The sequence below is a fragment of the Echinococcus granulosus genome (assembly GCF_000524195.1).
Source record: "Echinococcus granulosus chromosome Unknown EG_S00023, whole genome shotgun sequence".
Lineage (NCBI taxonomy): Eukaryota > Metazoa > Platyhelminthes > Cestoda > Cyclophyllidea > Taeniidae > Echinococcus > Echinococcus granulosus.
Genome location: NW_020170403.1, coordinates 99052 through 113186, shown reverse-complemented (window position 1 = coordinate 113186; position 14135 = coordinate 99052). Strand labels below are relative to the sequence as shown.

At 39.7% G+C, this 14135-nt stretch overlaps 1 protein-coding gene across 1 annotated transcript in view; it reads right to left on the bottom strand. All coding sequences in view use genetic code 11, as the record gives it.

Moving 5' to 3' along the window:
* Positions 1–14135, bottom strand: part of EGR_03964 (Phosphorylase b kinase regulatory subunit beta) — a gene marked incomplete at both ends in the record, with an annotated part of 30004 nt that overhangs the window by 11552 nt on the left and 4317 nt on the right. The window contains 8 exons of the mRNA XM_024493213.1: positions 3780–4099; positions 6774–6983; positions 8249–8339; positions 8658–8740; positions 9065–9161; positions 9238–9356; positions 11074–11193; positions 13126–13226. Coding sequence (XP_024352312.1) covers positions 3780–4099; positions 6774–6983; positions 8249–8339; positions 8658–8740; positions 9065–9161; positions 9238–9356; positions 11074–11193; positions 13126–13226 — 1141 coding nt within the window. The remainder of the gene's footprint in view (positions 1–3779; positions 4100–6773; positions 6984–8248; positions 8340–8657; positions 8741–9064; positions 9162–9237; positions 9357–11073; positions 11194–13125; positions 13227–14135) is intronic.

The following is a 14135-nucleotide window of genomic DNA, read 5'->3' as shown; positions in this document are numbered from 1 at the left end:
ATATTTTAAAGTAATTTTAAATCGTATCAATGTCATACCTCAAATAAAGTGAAGAGATGTAGCCCCTAATAAAGCTACGAGTAAACAACAAGCTACTACCAATGCCAGTTTTGCCACCATCAAAAACAGTGGTCACTTTTTTATGCGTCCCGACGATGAAGAAACCCAGAGAATCGATAGGGGAGAGAAGACGGAATTGTGGCGGAATGTCAAATTTTCGTTACATTCCAAACAAGGGCGACGCAGCTATCAGTTGGGCAGTATACGCACCAAATACACACTTTAATAGTAGGAATTCCAGATGTAAAAGAAAATGGAATGAAATTGCTGGGGTAAGCAGTTTTCACTCCTTATTAAAGCAAAGTAAACATTTCGAATTCGGTTATAGACGGTAGTAACCGGTTGGAATAGTTTGTCTCACAATTAAATTTGCGTAAATAGGGGGGGGGGGGAGGGGAGGGGAGATCCCACCTTTCACCTGACTTCGTTAACTTGCTGCATTATCTCAAATGATCGAAATTTGGTTTAAATGGTAACGGCTGACTTTTTGTCGGTGGTTTGAGATTCAACTGAGACAGACATATCTGTATCTACGTGGCTTACCCACTTTTCAGAATTGAATTGCTCAATCAACAGACGGTGCGCTCGAATTTTGCTGATGTTTTGAGGCTTCAGCACGATGCAATTCATGCTAAACTACTACAAATTTACAGTAGTCTCATCTACGATACCACTATACTGCTCGAAAAAATTGACATAAAGCTGATGATGAAAACCTGGACGCGCGTAGTCTGGACACATCAAAACAGTAACCAAAATTAAAAAAAAAGAGACTCGATAACCACAAATCGCAACATTCTAAGTACTTTAAGAAATCAGCTCTTTTATGCTCAAAAACTCAGCGGGTCGGAGCAGTATATTGCCGCTTTCTAAATCACAAAGCAACCAAAAAACTCGAAAGGAAGCGAAATAGCTTAATTAAGCTGCTGTTAAGTCAAAGCGTCAGCGTTGCAGGGACAATCGCCCTAAAAATCTGTAAAAACGCATCAAATAAGTAATTCAAATAGGGATTCATAGAACAGACAAAAAACAAGTACAAGGACTCAATGAAACAGGCCACACTCATGAAACTTTTTAAAAAAGTTAACAAGAGACAAAACAAATATACAAGATTGAGGAGGAAACAAACATACACATTTCACTTTCAACTGCATGACAGTGACGACAGGGGTTGTGACAGATGAAACAAAAAGTCCTTCACAACTTTTTCACACACGAAAATAATTAGAATTAAAAAAAATTTTAAGCGAGCAGAAACACCCGTAAAGTAAAAGTTGTCATAAGTTATTGAGTACAAATACTGACATAACTGACAGTTGACTTTTGCACCAATAAAGGAGTGGATTAAAGTAACTCAATTTACGTGACAAGCTTGCCACGATTCAACGAAAACTTATTTCTAACGTAGACCTTTCAAATAAGTATTCAAATATGGGACACAAAATTCACTTTTACAAACATAAAATGGGTAAGTCACGGGTAATTTTTTTACCAAGCCCTGCTAAGATACTTTGTTTATTATTTGCTTGGTTTAATGTGATAATGAACTAATCTTTTCGCAATTCAGAATCTATTTTAGCGGAAAGAAGCTTCAAACTTGTCATCTTTGATTCTATTTTTGCAGCTCGTCTTTAAGATTCTAACGTTGCTATTGCCATAACATCGTCATTAGAAATTGTACTTCTGCTAGTTCTTAAAAGTCTTCCTTAACTGTGGCTATGATGATAACATCTCGGCTGTTCAGTAACAGAAATACGTTGAAATCATCGGCTCGGTGTTATGGTCTTGTGACTCCATCACTTCAATTAACGGTCTACCAGCCATTCTGTACATTCATCAGAGATTTCTGTTCCAATGAAGGAGGAATTCTGGCTTTACAAAGTTTTTCGATTCCTGTATCAAGCCTAGGAGGCTTTGCACCCGTTATCTACATTCATAGCCTTTCGGTCGCTATTTACTGTAAAAATAACGCCTTCAGAAGCAAATCTGAGGCAATATTACTGCAGTCGAAAATGCGACTTAGCCAAAAGTACTCGATGTGCACTCAGGCGTACATTTGGGATGTGGAACTTATGTGAGCAAGTCAATGACACCAACAGACGCATATGCTGATAAGTTTAACCAGGCGTAAGTAAATAAATGTTAGTAAAAATAACTGTCAGCAAAAGCATTTATGAATCGGTACCAGAAACCGAGAAATCGAAGTGAATCTCCCTTCAAACATGGCAGATTTTCATAGCTACAGTAAATACACCTCTCAACAAAGCCCAAGTTAATCATGAAATATTGCGTTTTTAAGAATGAAATTTGAACAAAATCTCCGTTAAATAAATCGCTATTATCTTTTACAATCCTTTCCCAACGAGGCACAAAGGAGTCATGAGTCCCACTTGGAAAAATTTTGTGTTACAGAAGCAAACACTCCAACAGTGAACACCCCCTACCTAATGTTAGAAAACATCAAAGTTGGGGTGAGGCAGTATCACCGTCTTATTCCCAAATGGAAACCTTCTCGCGGGTGGGCTTTGCGGTATGAAATCTTGCATTGCCTTGCAACAATGGGATTTCCTTCAATTAGCTCAAGCAGCAACTTAGCACAATGGACTCCAGGTGGTGCCCGAAACAAAGAGATGTCCGTTACAAAAAGTGAAACGGCTTTAAGATTATCAACAGATCACAAAAACGGGTGCCCATACATAAGTGGTAGGCTTTGTTCCAAATAAAGGTGGGACAAAAGTATGAAAATGTTATACTGTTTCTTTAATTGGTAATGTAAACCTGTTTTCCATTCGGCACAATGACAATCTCGCGGTTGAATTATTATTGCAAAGACAAAAAAAGTGTGCACGGAGGGAGGTTACTAGCCTAAAAAGCCGTGGCGCATAGGTCAGCAAGAATGTTTATCGGTGACTCAATTTGTTGCAATGACTTCAAACTGTTTAAAAACCTTTAAAGCACTTTTTTAAGTATGCTAAGCAAAACAGAATGCTGACACAAGTTCATGAAATGAAGAGAAGTGAAACTACTCATGCGCCAAACAGCTTTTCAGAAAAGAGAAAGATAAGTCGACGGTTCAGATAAAAAAACCAATTATTATTCCTCCTCTCATATTACCTTTACAACAAGAAATATAAAGGGTTGAGGATATTTTAAACATGAATGCATGCAATGGGAAAGGTAAATATCTTATGAGAACCGAAAAATTTCATACTGTGCAATCAAAGAATTGCCAAGACAATTCTTTGAATGAGGGGAGGGAAAAGAGGCATTCAAATGCATGCAAAAGTTACATGAGGTTCAAAAAACTCCTCGCACATCAAATAATGCGACATAACCACAAGCTTGTCAATTTCAAGGTGACGGAAAAGCAAGAAAAGATGTGAAACTCTTTAGATCTATTTAAGAACGGCGCGACGACTTGAATAAGCAAAGTCGTCCGAGATTCAAAAACACCTTGCTTAGCAAACGACATAATTAAGCCACTTTCAGAGACAAGGAGAGGGGAGAGAAGCACATTCGCCACAGAAAAAGGACTCACTTGGAATACGAAGCCGCAGAAAACTAAGAGACCTTTCTTTAATCAAACAAGGCGATTCCCCAATATTTTACACATTTTAATGTGGAGGGAAGATTAGGGCAGAGAGAAGAGGCAAGCAACATAACTAATTATGACCAAAAATGCACGAAAGCAAAGATTTGCCCATCAAAAAGGCAGTAACCATAGCATAGATGGGAAGATAGGCGGGAAGGGGACTCGCCATATCTGATTAAGCCCCGCGCGTCGACTCAGGTTGGTAAAGAAGTCGCGCACAGTGGAGAGCTCCTCATTGGGCCGGAGGATGTGATCGAGGCTGTGCCGGTGCATCAGCTCGTGCAACGCTGCCACTTCCTGCGCATAGTCAAGAGCACGCACCGCCGCTGCCGACTCGAACACAGCCTCCGCATCTTTCACCGGGGGTCGATAGGGCCATAGTTCGCGGCGGTCGCCATCGTGACAGACGAAAGCTACTATCTCGTCGTCCGATTTGTTTTCAAAGTGCTGTGGTGAAAAAGTGGGGAGTACTAAGTGGAATAAGGCAGGCCGCTACACAAATATCCATCATGGCATTCAGAACTATCTATCAAGAGCTTCCACACAAACAAAACTACTGAGTTCATAAAAATGAACAAACACAAAAGAGTGCGATGTGAATCCGTTTTCCCATGCATTCATGAATTTGTACACTTATAGGAATGCTTATCAAACATGTGAAAAGCTTCGACGTAGAAATATTCGCTGATGTAGTTGAGCTATCATAGGGCAGCCTGACCGAACTAAATTTTCAAAACGCCAATTGCTCGTAAATGATTGAGCTCACCATTGCAACGGAAAGAGTAGTCGCTTGCACAATTACGTCACAGATTATACAACGGCCAGGTCCTCTGCGTTATGAAGGAAGGTTCAAAAAACGACACCCAAGACTATTGTCTGGGAAAGGACCACCAAACCCATGATCACACCGCTGTTGAGCGTACCATCACCATAATGTGCTTGAAGTCCTACCTAGGTATCCGCGAGTTTTACGTCTTCGCCCATAAGGAAAGTCTCGAACGCATTTCCAGTACTTAATACGACTCAAAATGCGATATATCTACTATTTAGTAAGTTTTACTTTCTCTTAAAGTCCAGCACCAGCGGCAGTAACAGCTGAAACACAAGATAGGGTTTGAGGCTTCGTTGTAGTGAATGATCAGAAACAGCTATCTGCAATTCTCCTTTACTACTACTACAGCCCCTAACCTCCGTCACAGAAAGGGCTATTTTGAGAATCCAATTGAAGATTAGGGTCATTTGAATTCTTGTAAAAGTGAAAAACACAGATGGGAACTTCCAAACACTTGCCGGTAGATTCACTCCCATCGACATTTACTTCTGAAAGAAGTAGATTGGGTGATCATTTAGGGAATAGAACTGCCCGTAATTCTGCCTATGGTGATCCAACGGTAAGTGTTTGGAGGACCTAACGAATATCACGTTCAGGAAGATTCTTTATTTTTGATCCTGCAAAATCATGTATTACCTCTGTCAATACACATCGAGATTAACGTGTTAAGAACATTCAGTTTTGTTAAATGGATGATGAGACAATTGGTTTGGCCAACATCAAGTGGAAATGGAAAGTCGTGGATCCCATTCACATGCAATAACGGATTACAACAAGCTTTAAAGACTAGCAACTTGTGCTTCACTTAATTCATCGTAAAATTGTGTACCGTTTTGGACTGTTTACTCACTGACTTGGAGCGACAGTTTTTGTACTTTTGTATTCCAGTGTTATTTGCGTGAACAAATATGTAGCATTGATTACTCCCAAGCAATCACTCACCATCCTGAAATTTTAAGATATGCATCACTTCATCCCTATATCACTAAGCCTGCTTTATGCTTGATTGGTGCACTGTGGACTAAATTTACTGTGAATTTCCCAGCTGTTGTAGGCCAAACAACAACTATGACTGAGATCCATCTACCTGATACAACTCATTGCAACTCAAAGGTAGGCGATAAAAGCTTCCTCAGAAACCGTCATGCCTAGCTAATCGGTGAAAAATTCCTGCTCTTACTTACATTCTTCCAAGATATTATAACTCCTACAACAAAACATCTATGGGAAGACCTCATACTACACCTCAGGAGGGGGGGGGGGGGGGGGGGAAGAAAAAAGGTTCTGCTCATCATATCGTCATTCTTCACATTTTCCCGATGCTGATCCTCAAAATGATGAATTTTATCTTTTTATGGTGCTGGAACTGGACAATAACACGAGGAACAGAATGAGAAAATGAAAAATAACAGTAAATATAAACGAAATCGCTCAGAGTTTGGTTTTCTGACTTTCACAGAAAAAGCATTTCAATGAATTAGAACTCGCAACATATGTCGCTATAGAAAAAGGGAACCAGAGTACAAGTTTTAATAGTGACTCTCTCCGTGAATAAAATAAACTGAGGAGCTTTCTGCATACGTTTGCTTCCCATTGTAAAAAAATTCCACAAAATTGGTTAGTTAATTCAGAACTATTTTGAGGATCGGATTGATGATTAACACCATCGGATCTGTGGCGAATTAAAAAACGAAGTTGACTACTTCATTCTGCTACCATTCTGATCGTCGATGAGCTCCCTATCATTTAAATTTAGAATTGTGGTTGATGCTGCCTGGGCAGGCTGTGAAATGCAGGTAGCCTTAGATTGTACCGCAGTCCTTGCCATTGCTAGCATCCCAAACATATCCTTCGCAAGTCCTTTCACTCTACAATAGCAATCATTACGATGCCTGCCTGGTTGGTCCCCTAGGCGCTTCGGGAATCAAATAACACAACGTAGAGCTTGGACTATTCCGTCATGCCTACCCGGTCAAATATCCTCCCATCAAAGCAATTCCCGGCAATATCAGTATTGCTAAGTGTTCTTTCACCAGCATGAACATATCCACGTTTGTAATCTTAATGGCGCTATCAAAAAAGGACTAGATAGCTATTTAACAACCATTATCTGTTTTTCCATCAACGATTGTTCTGAAGTTTAAGCAAAACAGTCAGCTTTTGATTTACGTTACTATTAATGATTTTATCAGAGCAAATCCCATGTTGGGACACATTTTATACATATTTTTCCCATACAAATTCTAACTACTTGAAAATAGATAATGTGCCCGTTTGCACCCCACTTACGCGTCGATTGACGGCTTCGGTGACGGCTATGACAAGAGGCGCGGGCATGAGACTGTCGAAGTCCTTGTCGTCCAGTATTCGAGGGAGGTCCGAAAGTGAGAGGAAGGAGCGTCCACCGTGGAGCCGTTTCAGTCCTCCAAATTCCTCCAACTGAGCCGCCCAGTCAGGGAAGAAGTCAAGGTGGTCGGTGCAACCTGTCGCGACAAAATTCTACAAAAGGAAGAAGTGAAGAGCATTCTTGGTCAGAGCTTTGTGTGAATAATTGTTTGAAAAAGGAATGAACAAAACATAAAAGCAAAGAATTGGTTAATTCAATCAGCAGGAAATAAAAAGACATCCCACAGATTTAATTTTCAAATGAAAAGGTGAAAGGGAGATGACAAGTGGTGAGTGGCCATTATCGAAATGAACCAGGTCATTATGCTGATGTGAGTCACAGGGCGCAGGCATCATGGAAAACAAGTGGAAAAACACTTGAAATGGTTTGTAAAAACGGTTGATTAGATGGATGAAAGGTGAATGTGCGCTAAATATGCCTATGGGCTTAAGGAAAAGATTTCAGATTTTAAAAGCCGAAATGAAAGGCGAAAAAATTGGGATTAGGTGTACTCTGAGTCCGTCTTACCCCAATTCTAAGTTGCTATAGCAATTCAAATGTCCAAGTAATTTTGACATATAAGGATGCGAATGCAACATAGATACATCATATTCTTTTAAAAACGCATGAATTTGCAGGAAAATGGACATATGATGCCATAAATGTAAGTAATGAGGCGGGAGCTCCAAGAATTCCAGAGTAATACGTTTTGTTGCCGGATAAAACGACCAAACGGTAAATAAACGATATTTGAATCCTCTGCATGCAGAATTGCGACCAAGTTCGGCCCGGTACTTAAGGCAGACACGTTAAAGATTACACAAATTGGCGTAAATGGAAATTTGCTGGCATGAGAATGGGTTGAAAATAGGAAGATGGCAGAGAGCACAGTGGAGAGTACAAAACCAATAGACTTTCGCATATTCGTCTAATTTTTACGATACCTGGATATAAACAAGGGCACGCATTCTAAAAGTCCCTCTTTTGGTCGCCTGATAATACAAAACACAAATAAACTCACCAGCAAAATGAAATGGGCCTTAACTAAACTGACTATTTAATCGGCATCTTAGTGACAGAAGTACAGGAATTTACAATTTTTTAGCTGGCCCGTCCCTCATCTTTTTAAGCTTCCACGGTTTTCGAATACCCACGTTGTCAATCTGAGTAACATATCAATTATGAGGCCCTTTTTTTCAATGGCCCAAATATTATGGTGCTACCTTCAACTTTGACAGTTGAATGCGCTAGAAATGGGCGGGTGAGAAAACGTTAATCTCACGAAGGTTCAAAGACGGTTAATAAAAAAGACCGATCAATGCATCAATTGGTCTACCTTACCACTCTTGATCGGCAGCATTAGCAGAAAAAGAAGTACCTGAGCTCTACCCAGAACGATTCGCACTCCATCCACACTGTTGCTCTGCAGGCTGACAAGAAAGCGAATCAACTCGTCACGACCATGACCTCTAAATGGAGAGAAAATGAGAAAAAAGGGTAAAAATGAAAAAGAAGGGTTGCTAAGACTGAGAAGTGTCAGAAAAGAATTGGACGCAAAAATTGGGCTGCAGATTTAGCACAATGGTAAGCAAAAAAATGTCGTAAGCCTCTTACCTTGGAGACTAAATTTGACTGTAAAAATTAGAAGTGTGACACTGTAATAAGATAGGGGAAAATTCATTAAAATATGCCTTCTAACTTTTGAATTGCCTCCGCTTTTGCATTATCTCACTCTCAATTACACTTAAAGGCGACTTTATGTACCACAGAAGCTCCTTGTCACTCACATAATCATATCCTCTTTAACCAAGAAGCAGTAGCTGGGCCGTCCTTTCATGCGCCACCACTTTGACAAGAAGATGAGATCATTCTAGGCACGGATAAGAAAAAAAATAGACAAAGAAGCGAGTCGGGAAAGTGACAGAGTCTAGGTCGGCATAACTTCTGAAAGGGGTTATTAGTGAAGACTAAAACTGTACCCCACCGACAAATTTACTGATAATCAGTCAGTAGGCAGAATTGTGCGACTGCTTCCTTGAACTTTGAATCTTGGTAACTCCCACTAATTTGAGGCTAAACATTGTCATTTCAATAAATAATAAATTAGAATCTTATGCCTTAATCATGCAGCCCCCGAGGACGCTGTAAACTCAGTGGGGGGAGACTGAAATAACCCGCGCAATATTAAACGCACCTTAACATCTTCAATGAGAGCCTTGATGTCGTAGCCGAAGTAGAAGCTTTCGTCCTCAAAAAGATGTGAAAATACCAGAACTGTAGAGCCACAGACACTAAAAGATGCCACAAATAAATTCAAAGAAGGATTAGGGTTAAAGATGGCCACTGGAATGGGTAGTGCAAACGCACCGGTAGAACTTGCTCGTTCCCAAACATCCCAGTGGTCTAGGTGGACGACCTTTGAGACCGAGGCGTTTGTTGAAGCCCATGAAGGCAAAAGCTTTTACGATTGTTGATGGAGGCCACAGCTACAAGAATTGATCACATGCAACTTGTTCTGGTTATAGTATCTCCCTGGCTTTCCATAATTGCCATCTATTGCCGTTTTGGTATTTGTTAAAGACTATACAGAGCACTAAGCTACTGTGTGACTGATCATAGTCATCTACAGAGTAGAAAATGTGCATAGATGCATTCTTAGGAATATGTTGAATTAGAGCTTTATTGTAAACTAAAGATAACGTAAATAAATTGGTTGTCATAGGAGAAACTGCAATAAGGAAATAGTTTCTGTATTAAGGGCTGGGTAGCGAAGAACATTTAGCCGAAAGTTGGATTCATGGCAGATGTGCTTTGTACAAAGTGCTCAGTATTGGAAAGAAATTTTAAGTCGAGAACATCTATAATGCTGGACAAAACTATGATCAACAAGCTAAATCCCAAGAAAATGATTCTCTATGGTGTAAAGAAAAGCGTAAATAAAAGGGCAATTTTACGATAAAAATTGGGTGAAGGAAATAAATTTAAGGACACCATAGTGTTCTTCACTAATCAATTAACTCAAATGAGATTTGCCTTCAGATCTCATCCGATTTGCACCGACAGTTCCTAGATGACTCCCTCTGCTTGTTTCATCCATTAAAGAACACGAGAGGATGAATTTCTTTTAAACACAATCGCTTGTCTCTGTGGAGTGTATCCTCGTCTGCCAAAAGGATTCAAATCACTCAATGGCCAACAAAATTGCAACTAATGGGAGCGATGAGAACGTTGGTCCTTGCAACGTGCCAGCCTTTTCATCACTTGGGAAACGTTTGTTCGTTTTATTGAAGTCCCTTATAAAAATTAAGGCTAAAATACTTTGTAAAACCTTTACGAAGTCCTGTTATGAGAATAAAATTTTGCCTGCGGCACCTCAAAGTGCCTTTCGACTGAATGCTTACTTTAATGCATATAGTTATTTGAATCCACTACGATCCAGCCTACACTACTTTATGTGACTCTCACCATATCCTCTTACGAAAGAGGGGCAACGACGGTGTTCAGATTATTTTGAACTGATGTTTCGCAAAGACAAAATCTAGTACCCAAGCGAGTGGTCCGTACGTTACTTCGTTAGGGGTTAAAATCGTTAAGACCAGTGGCACAAGAGTCGAGTATTGAAAGCAACCTGTTTCATTCCCACTTCGTATCATGGTCAGCGAACAAATAAGATCTAGGTGGGACGAAAAAACGCTTTACAATATCCGACAAAATAAGACCCAAAAAGCATAATCCTAAAACATGACACTTCTTTGAGGTTTGATCAAAACGTACTACTAATTGCTAAAATCAATTGCCATTAAATAACTGATTTACATAACAACTCCCACATAACTTGAGGTTCTATCTTCTAAACGTCCTTCACAGCTCTTTATCTGATAGAGGAGAAGTCTGCAATACTTAGATCCAAAGCATTAGCTTTTGGAAGCAAATTGTTTGCCGCATTACGCTTCTCGTTTCAAGGGTACTTTCAGTGCGCTTGAAGCTCAGTGCAGGATCGCAACAATTGGAAGCGCTGAGAACAGCACGTACAAAAAAGCGATGAGCTATAAAATACCGGTCCTAATCGTAACTATAAGTATTTACTCACTTCATATTTCCCAAAACCGGAAGTTGATTTTGCTACCAAATAACTAGTCCGAGATCGGCATCAACTGCAGGCAATTAAGAAAGGAAATGAAAGGAAGAAGGGCATTCACATACCTTTAGAGGTTCAATTTCAACAGGAGTTTGAGTTCGAATACCATAGGTGGCCAAAATTTGCTGAAGGCGATTCGACTCCGCAAGGAGGATCATTTGAATGCACATCGTGGCAGGACGACTCTGAAAAGGAAGAATTGTCAAGCAAATAAACGTCTAAGAAACCGACCTTTTAATAGCTCAATCATCCCTTTTTAGAGTACTTTTCAACTACCTTCCCGTTTATTTAAGGTGGTCAAGTAAAACAATGAGCATAATTTTTTGTTATTCGTGCACTCAAAAGTGATTACCCTGATGATAGAAATTCCAGAAAACACCATTGAAATTCACCAAGAACATGAGATGCTGCGAGCAGGCGGGAATAAACCTACATTAAAACTATTTTGCAAATGCATATCAACTTTTCAGTACCATTTCTATCAATTCAGGAGGAATTTTATGGATGCTACGATGAGATACCATACAGTTTGAAGTAAAAGGCGCTCAGTTAAACATGCGCAGCCATATGGTGCCGTAAAAATGACAATGATACCGTAGTAGAAGAATATATTTGACTGACTAAACCTTTTCAGTCGTCCGCAATTCAGTCTAAACGACATTCATAATATCTACGCTGTCAGTCTTCCAGACCCTTCTGTAGGTCGCTAATGCGGCTTCAGGTGCAACTAGAGCGCTGGGTGATCTGCAAGTCATGCATGTCTCACAAAAGGTCAAAACACAGGTAAGGAAAAGTTTTCTTTTTCCCGTTTTAACTAACCACTAATTTTGATTTTGTGCATTGCCCGAAAATTAAGGACGAACTGTGAGTTGCCAACGTGAAGCAGAAAATGGGCTCAAAGTGGATCAAAGTGTAGTCAGAACTGACAAACCGATCCCATAATCAAGGTGTATTACGGTTAATAGATGCTGGGTTCAGTCCCAAAGAATTGGGCTATCGCGCCAATAGCTGGGCATTTTTTTCGTGTCACCCATGTTGCTAACCTTGTAACACCCCTATTTCGATGACTAATTTTCCTCGAATTTGTGACCTCAATAACACCTACTAGGATAATCAGAGTGGCACATTTTTTAGTAAATAGGGCATTGTCGACTTTTATTACATCTAAAAGATCACATGCAAGACAAATTAGTTCAAAACTAAGCCCAACATCCAATAACAACACAAGGATCTGCACAACTAAACAACAACCGGCCTTGGTAAATGAAACTCCAGTTACAAACTCCAGTTTGACAGAGTTCCTTAAGCAAAGGCATATTAAATAACAGAAATATAAAAACACAGTGGTAGATTGCAGTCATGTGAATGCCATTTCGAGACCTACAACTGTGGCTGAATTTTGGCACCAAACGAAGTGATAAAACGCCGTGATGACCGCCAAACGGACACAGTCAGTGAACTTTTCGACTGGCGGCTTCAGTTCGACATTTTAGCTCGACTTGATAAAAGAGAATTGGGGTAAAATGCTTTCAATTTAAAGCAAAATATTTAAACATGAGAATGTTAATCTCAGTATTGCGAAATAATTAAAATGAATAGCTTTAAGATCACAGTATGAAGGACCAAATAAATGGAACTTTGAAACCGCTGCGATTGGGACGATTCTATTAGCAGCCGCGGGGAATTTTGCGTTAAGAAATAGTGATCTTCACTACAAGCCACAGCGATAGAAGACTCTAAATAAGTATTAAATGTCACTTATAGAGACGCCTTAAACTAATTTTAATGAATAGAGAGTGGTAGGACCGTAGAAAAAGGTGAGGCGCCTTTAAATATTGTTAAAAATGGAAACGAGCCAGTTTTGAAATTCCAACTTTGAAATGAGGAGAGAAACTGCACACAGTGGTTATGGTTTCCGATTACCGACTATAATAAAAACAGATTATAAATCTACGAAACTACACAGAAGAATGTACCAGTTTGGAAGTCGCACTTTTAGGCGCTCCAAATGGGCCACCACCGACAATCAACCATTTACAAGCAAAGCGAAAAATGTTTACAAGCATGTGAATGTTTTGCATTATTAAGAAGGGGAGGAGATACCATCTACAACTTACTGTAATGGTTGAGTAGCGCGAAATGAGGGACATAGGTCGGATATTGGCGGGGTTGTGTCGTCCAAGGGGATCCAGGTCGTGAATGGTCAAAACCCCTTTCACTGGAAGCAAAATAACAAAAGACGAACAACTGAGAATAAAGTAAAAGAGTAAGCATAGAAAAGGTGAAGCCTCTTAGCATCTTGAAGCCTGGGTACGAAAAGGGATAAACAAGATCACGTATAGTATTTGAAAGTGTAGTATGCGATAGTGCAATCCACAGTTCAGAAACGGTTCAAAAAAATTTTTCTCCAGATTAATCACTCAAATACATCAAAATCAAGAGGGCTGTCGGCTCTTCATCATGAATACATACGTGGCGCTATCGGCACATCAAGAAACTTGGAGACTAACGCGCCAAGAACAACTTTTGGCACTGGTCAGCGTGACTGATGAAGCAACCATCTTGCACCTTCATCAACTGGGAAAGTTGAGAAACCACTAAGAAAATAGATGCCACCAAAGTGTCATCCGTCCACAAATGACGAGTTACTTCAAATGCTAATAACTTATTCTACACCTTCTCACTTCGCTTTATAAAAGTACGCTGTTTTGGATTATTCAAACACTGAAGTGTGATAACAAGTGAATTTCAACTTTTTATTCAAATTTTTAAGAAAGTGAGCACATCACTGTTCATTCTTAAATGATCCATCCACTACTCCACAGATGCGCACTTCGAAGGTATGCCTAAGCGTTCTTACTGTATGTAGCACGCTATACTTCTCTATAAAATGGGAGAGTAATGCTACTTCACCCCATCCTCCACTTTCCTCATTGAACGAATCTCTAAATGATGAAAAGCCTCTTTTCTTCTAAAATTATGCGTTTGGGATATTTTTAAATTAGTGTAAATTTCAAGTGCATGATACCCATCACTTTACCTTAAAAACCAGTGGTCATTACCACGTGTTTGTACATGTGCTGAACTTGAGGGAATAAAAACAATTTAAAAATTCAAGAAGTGAGAT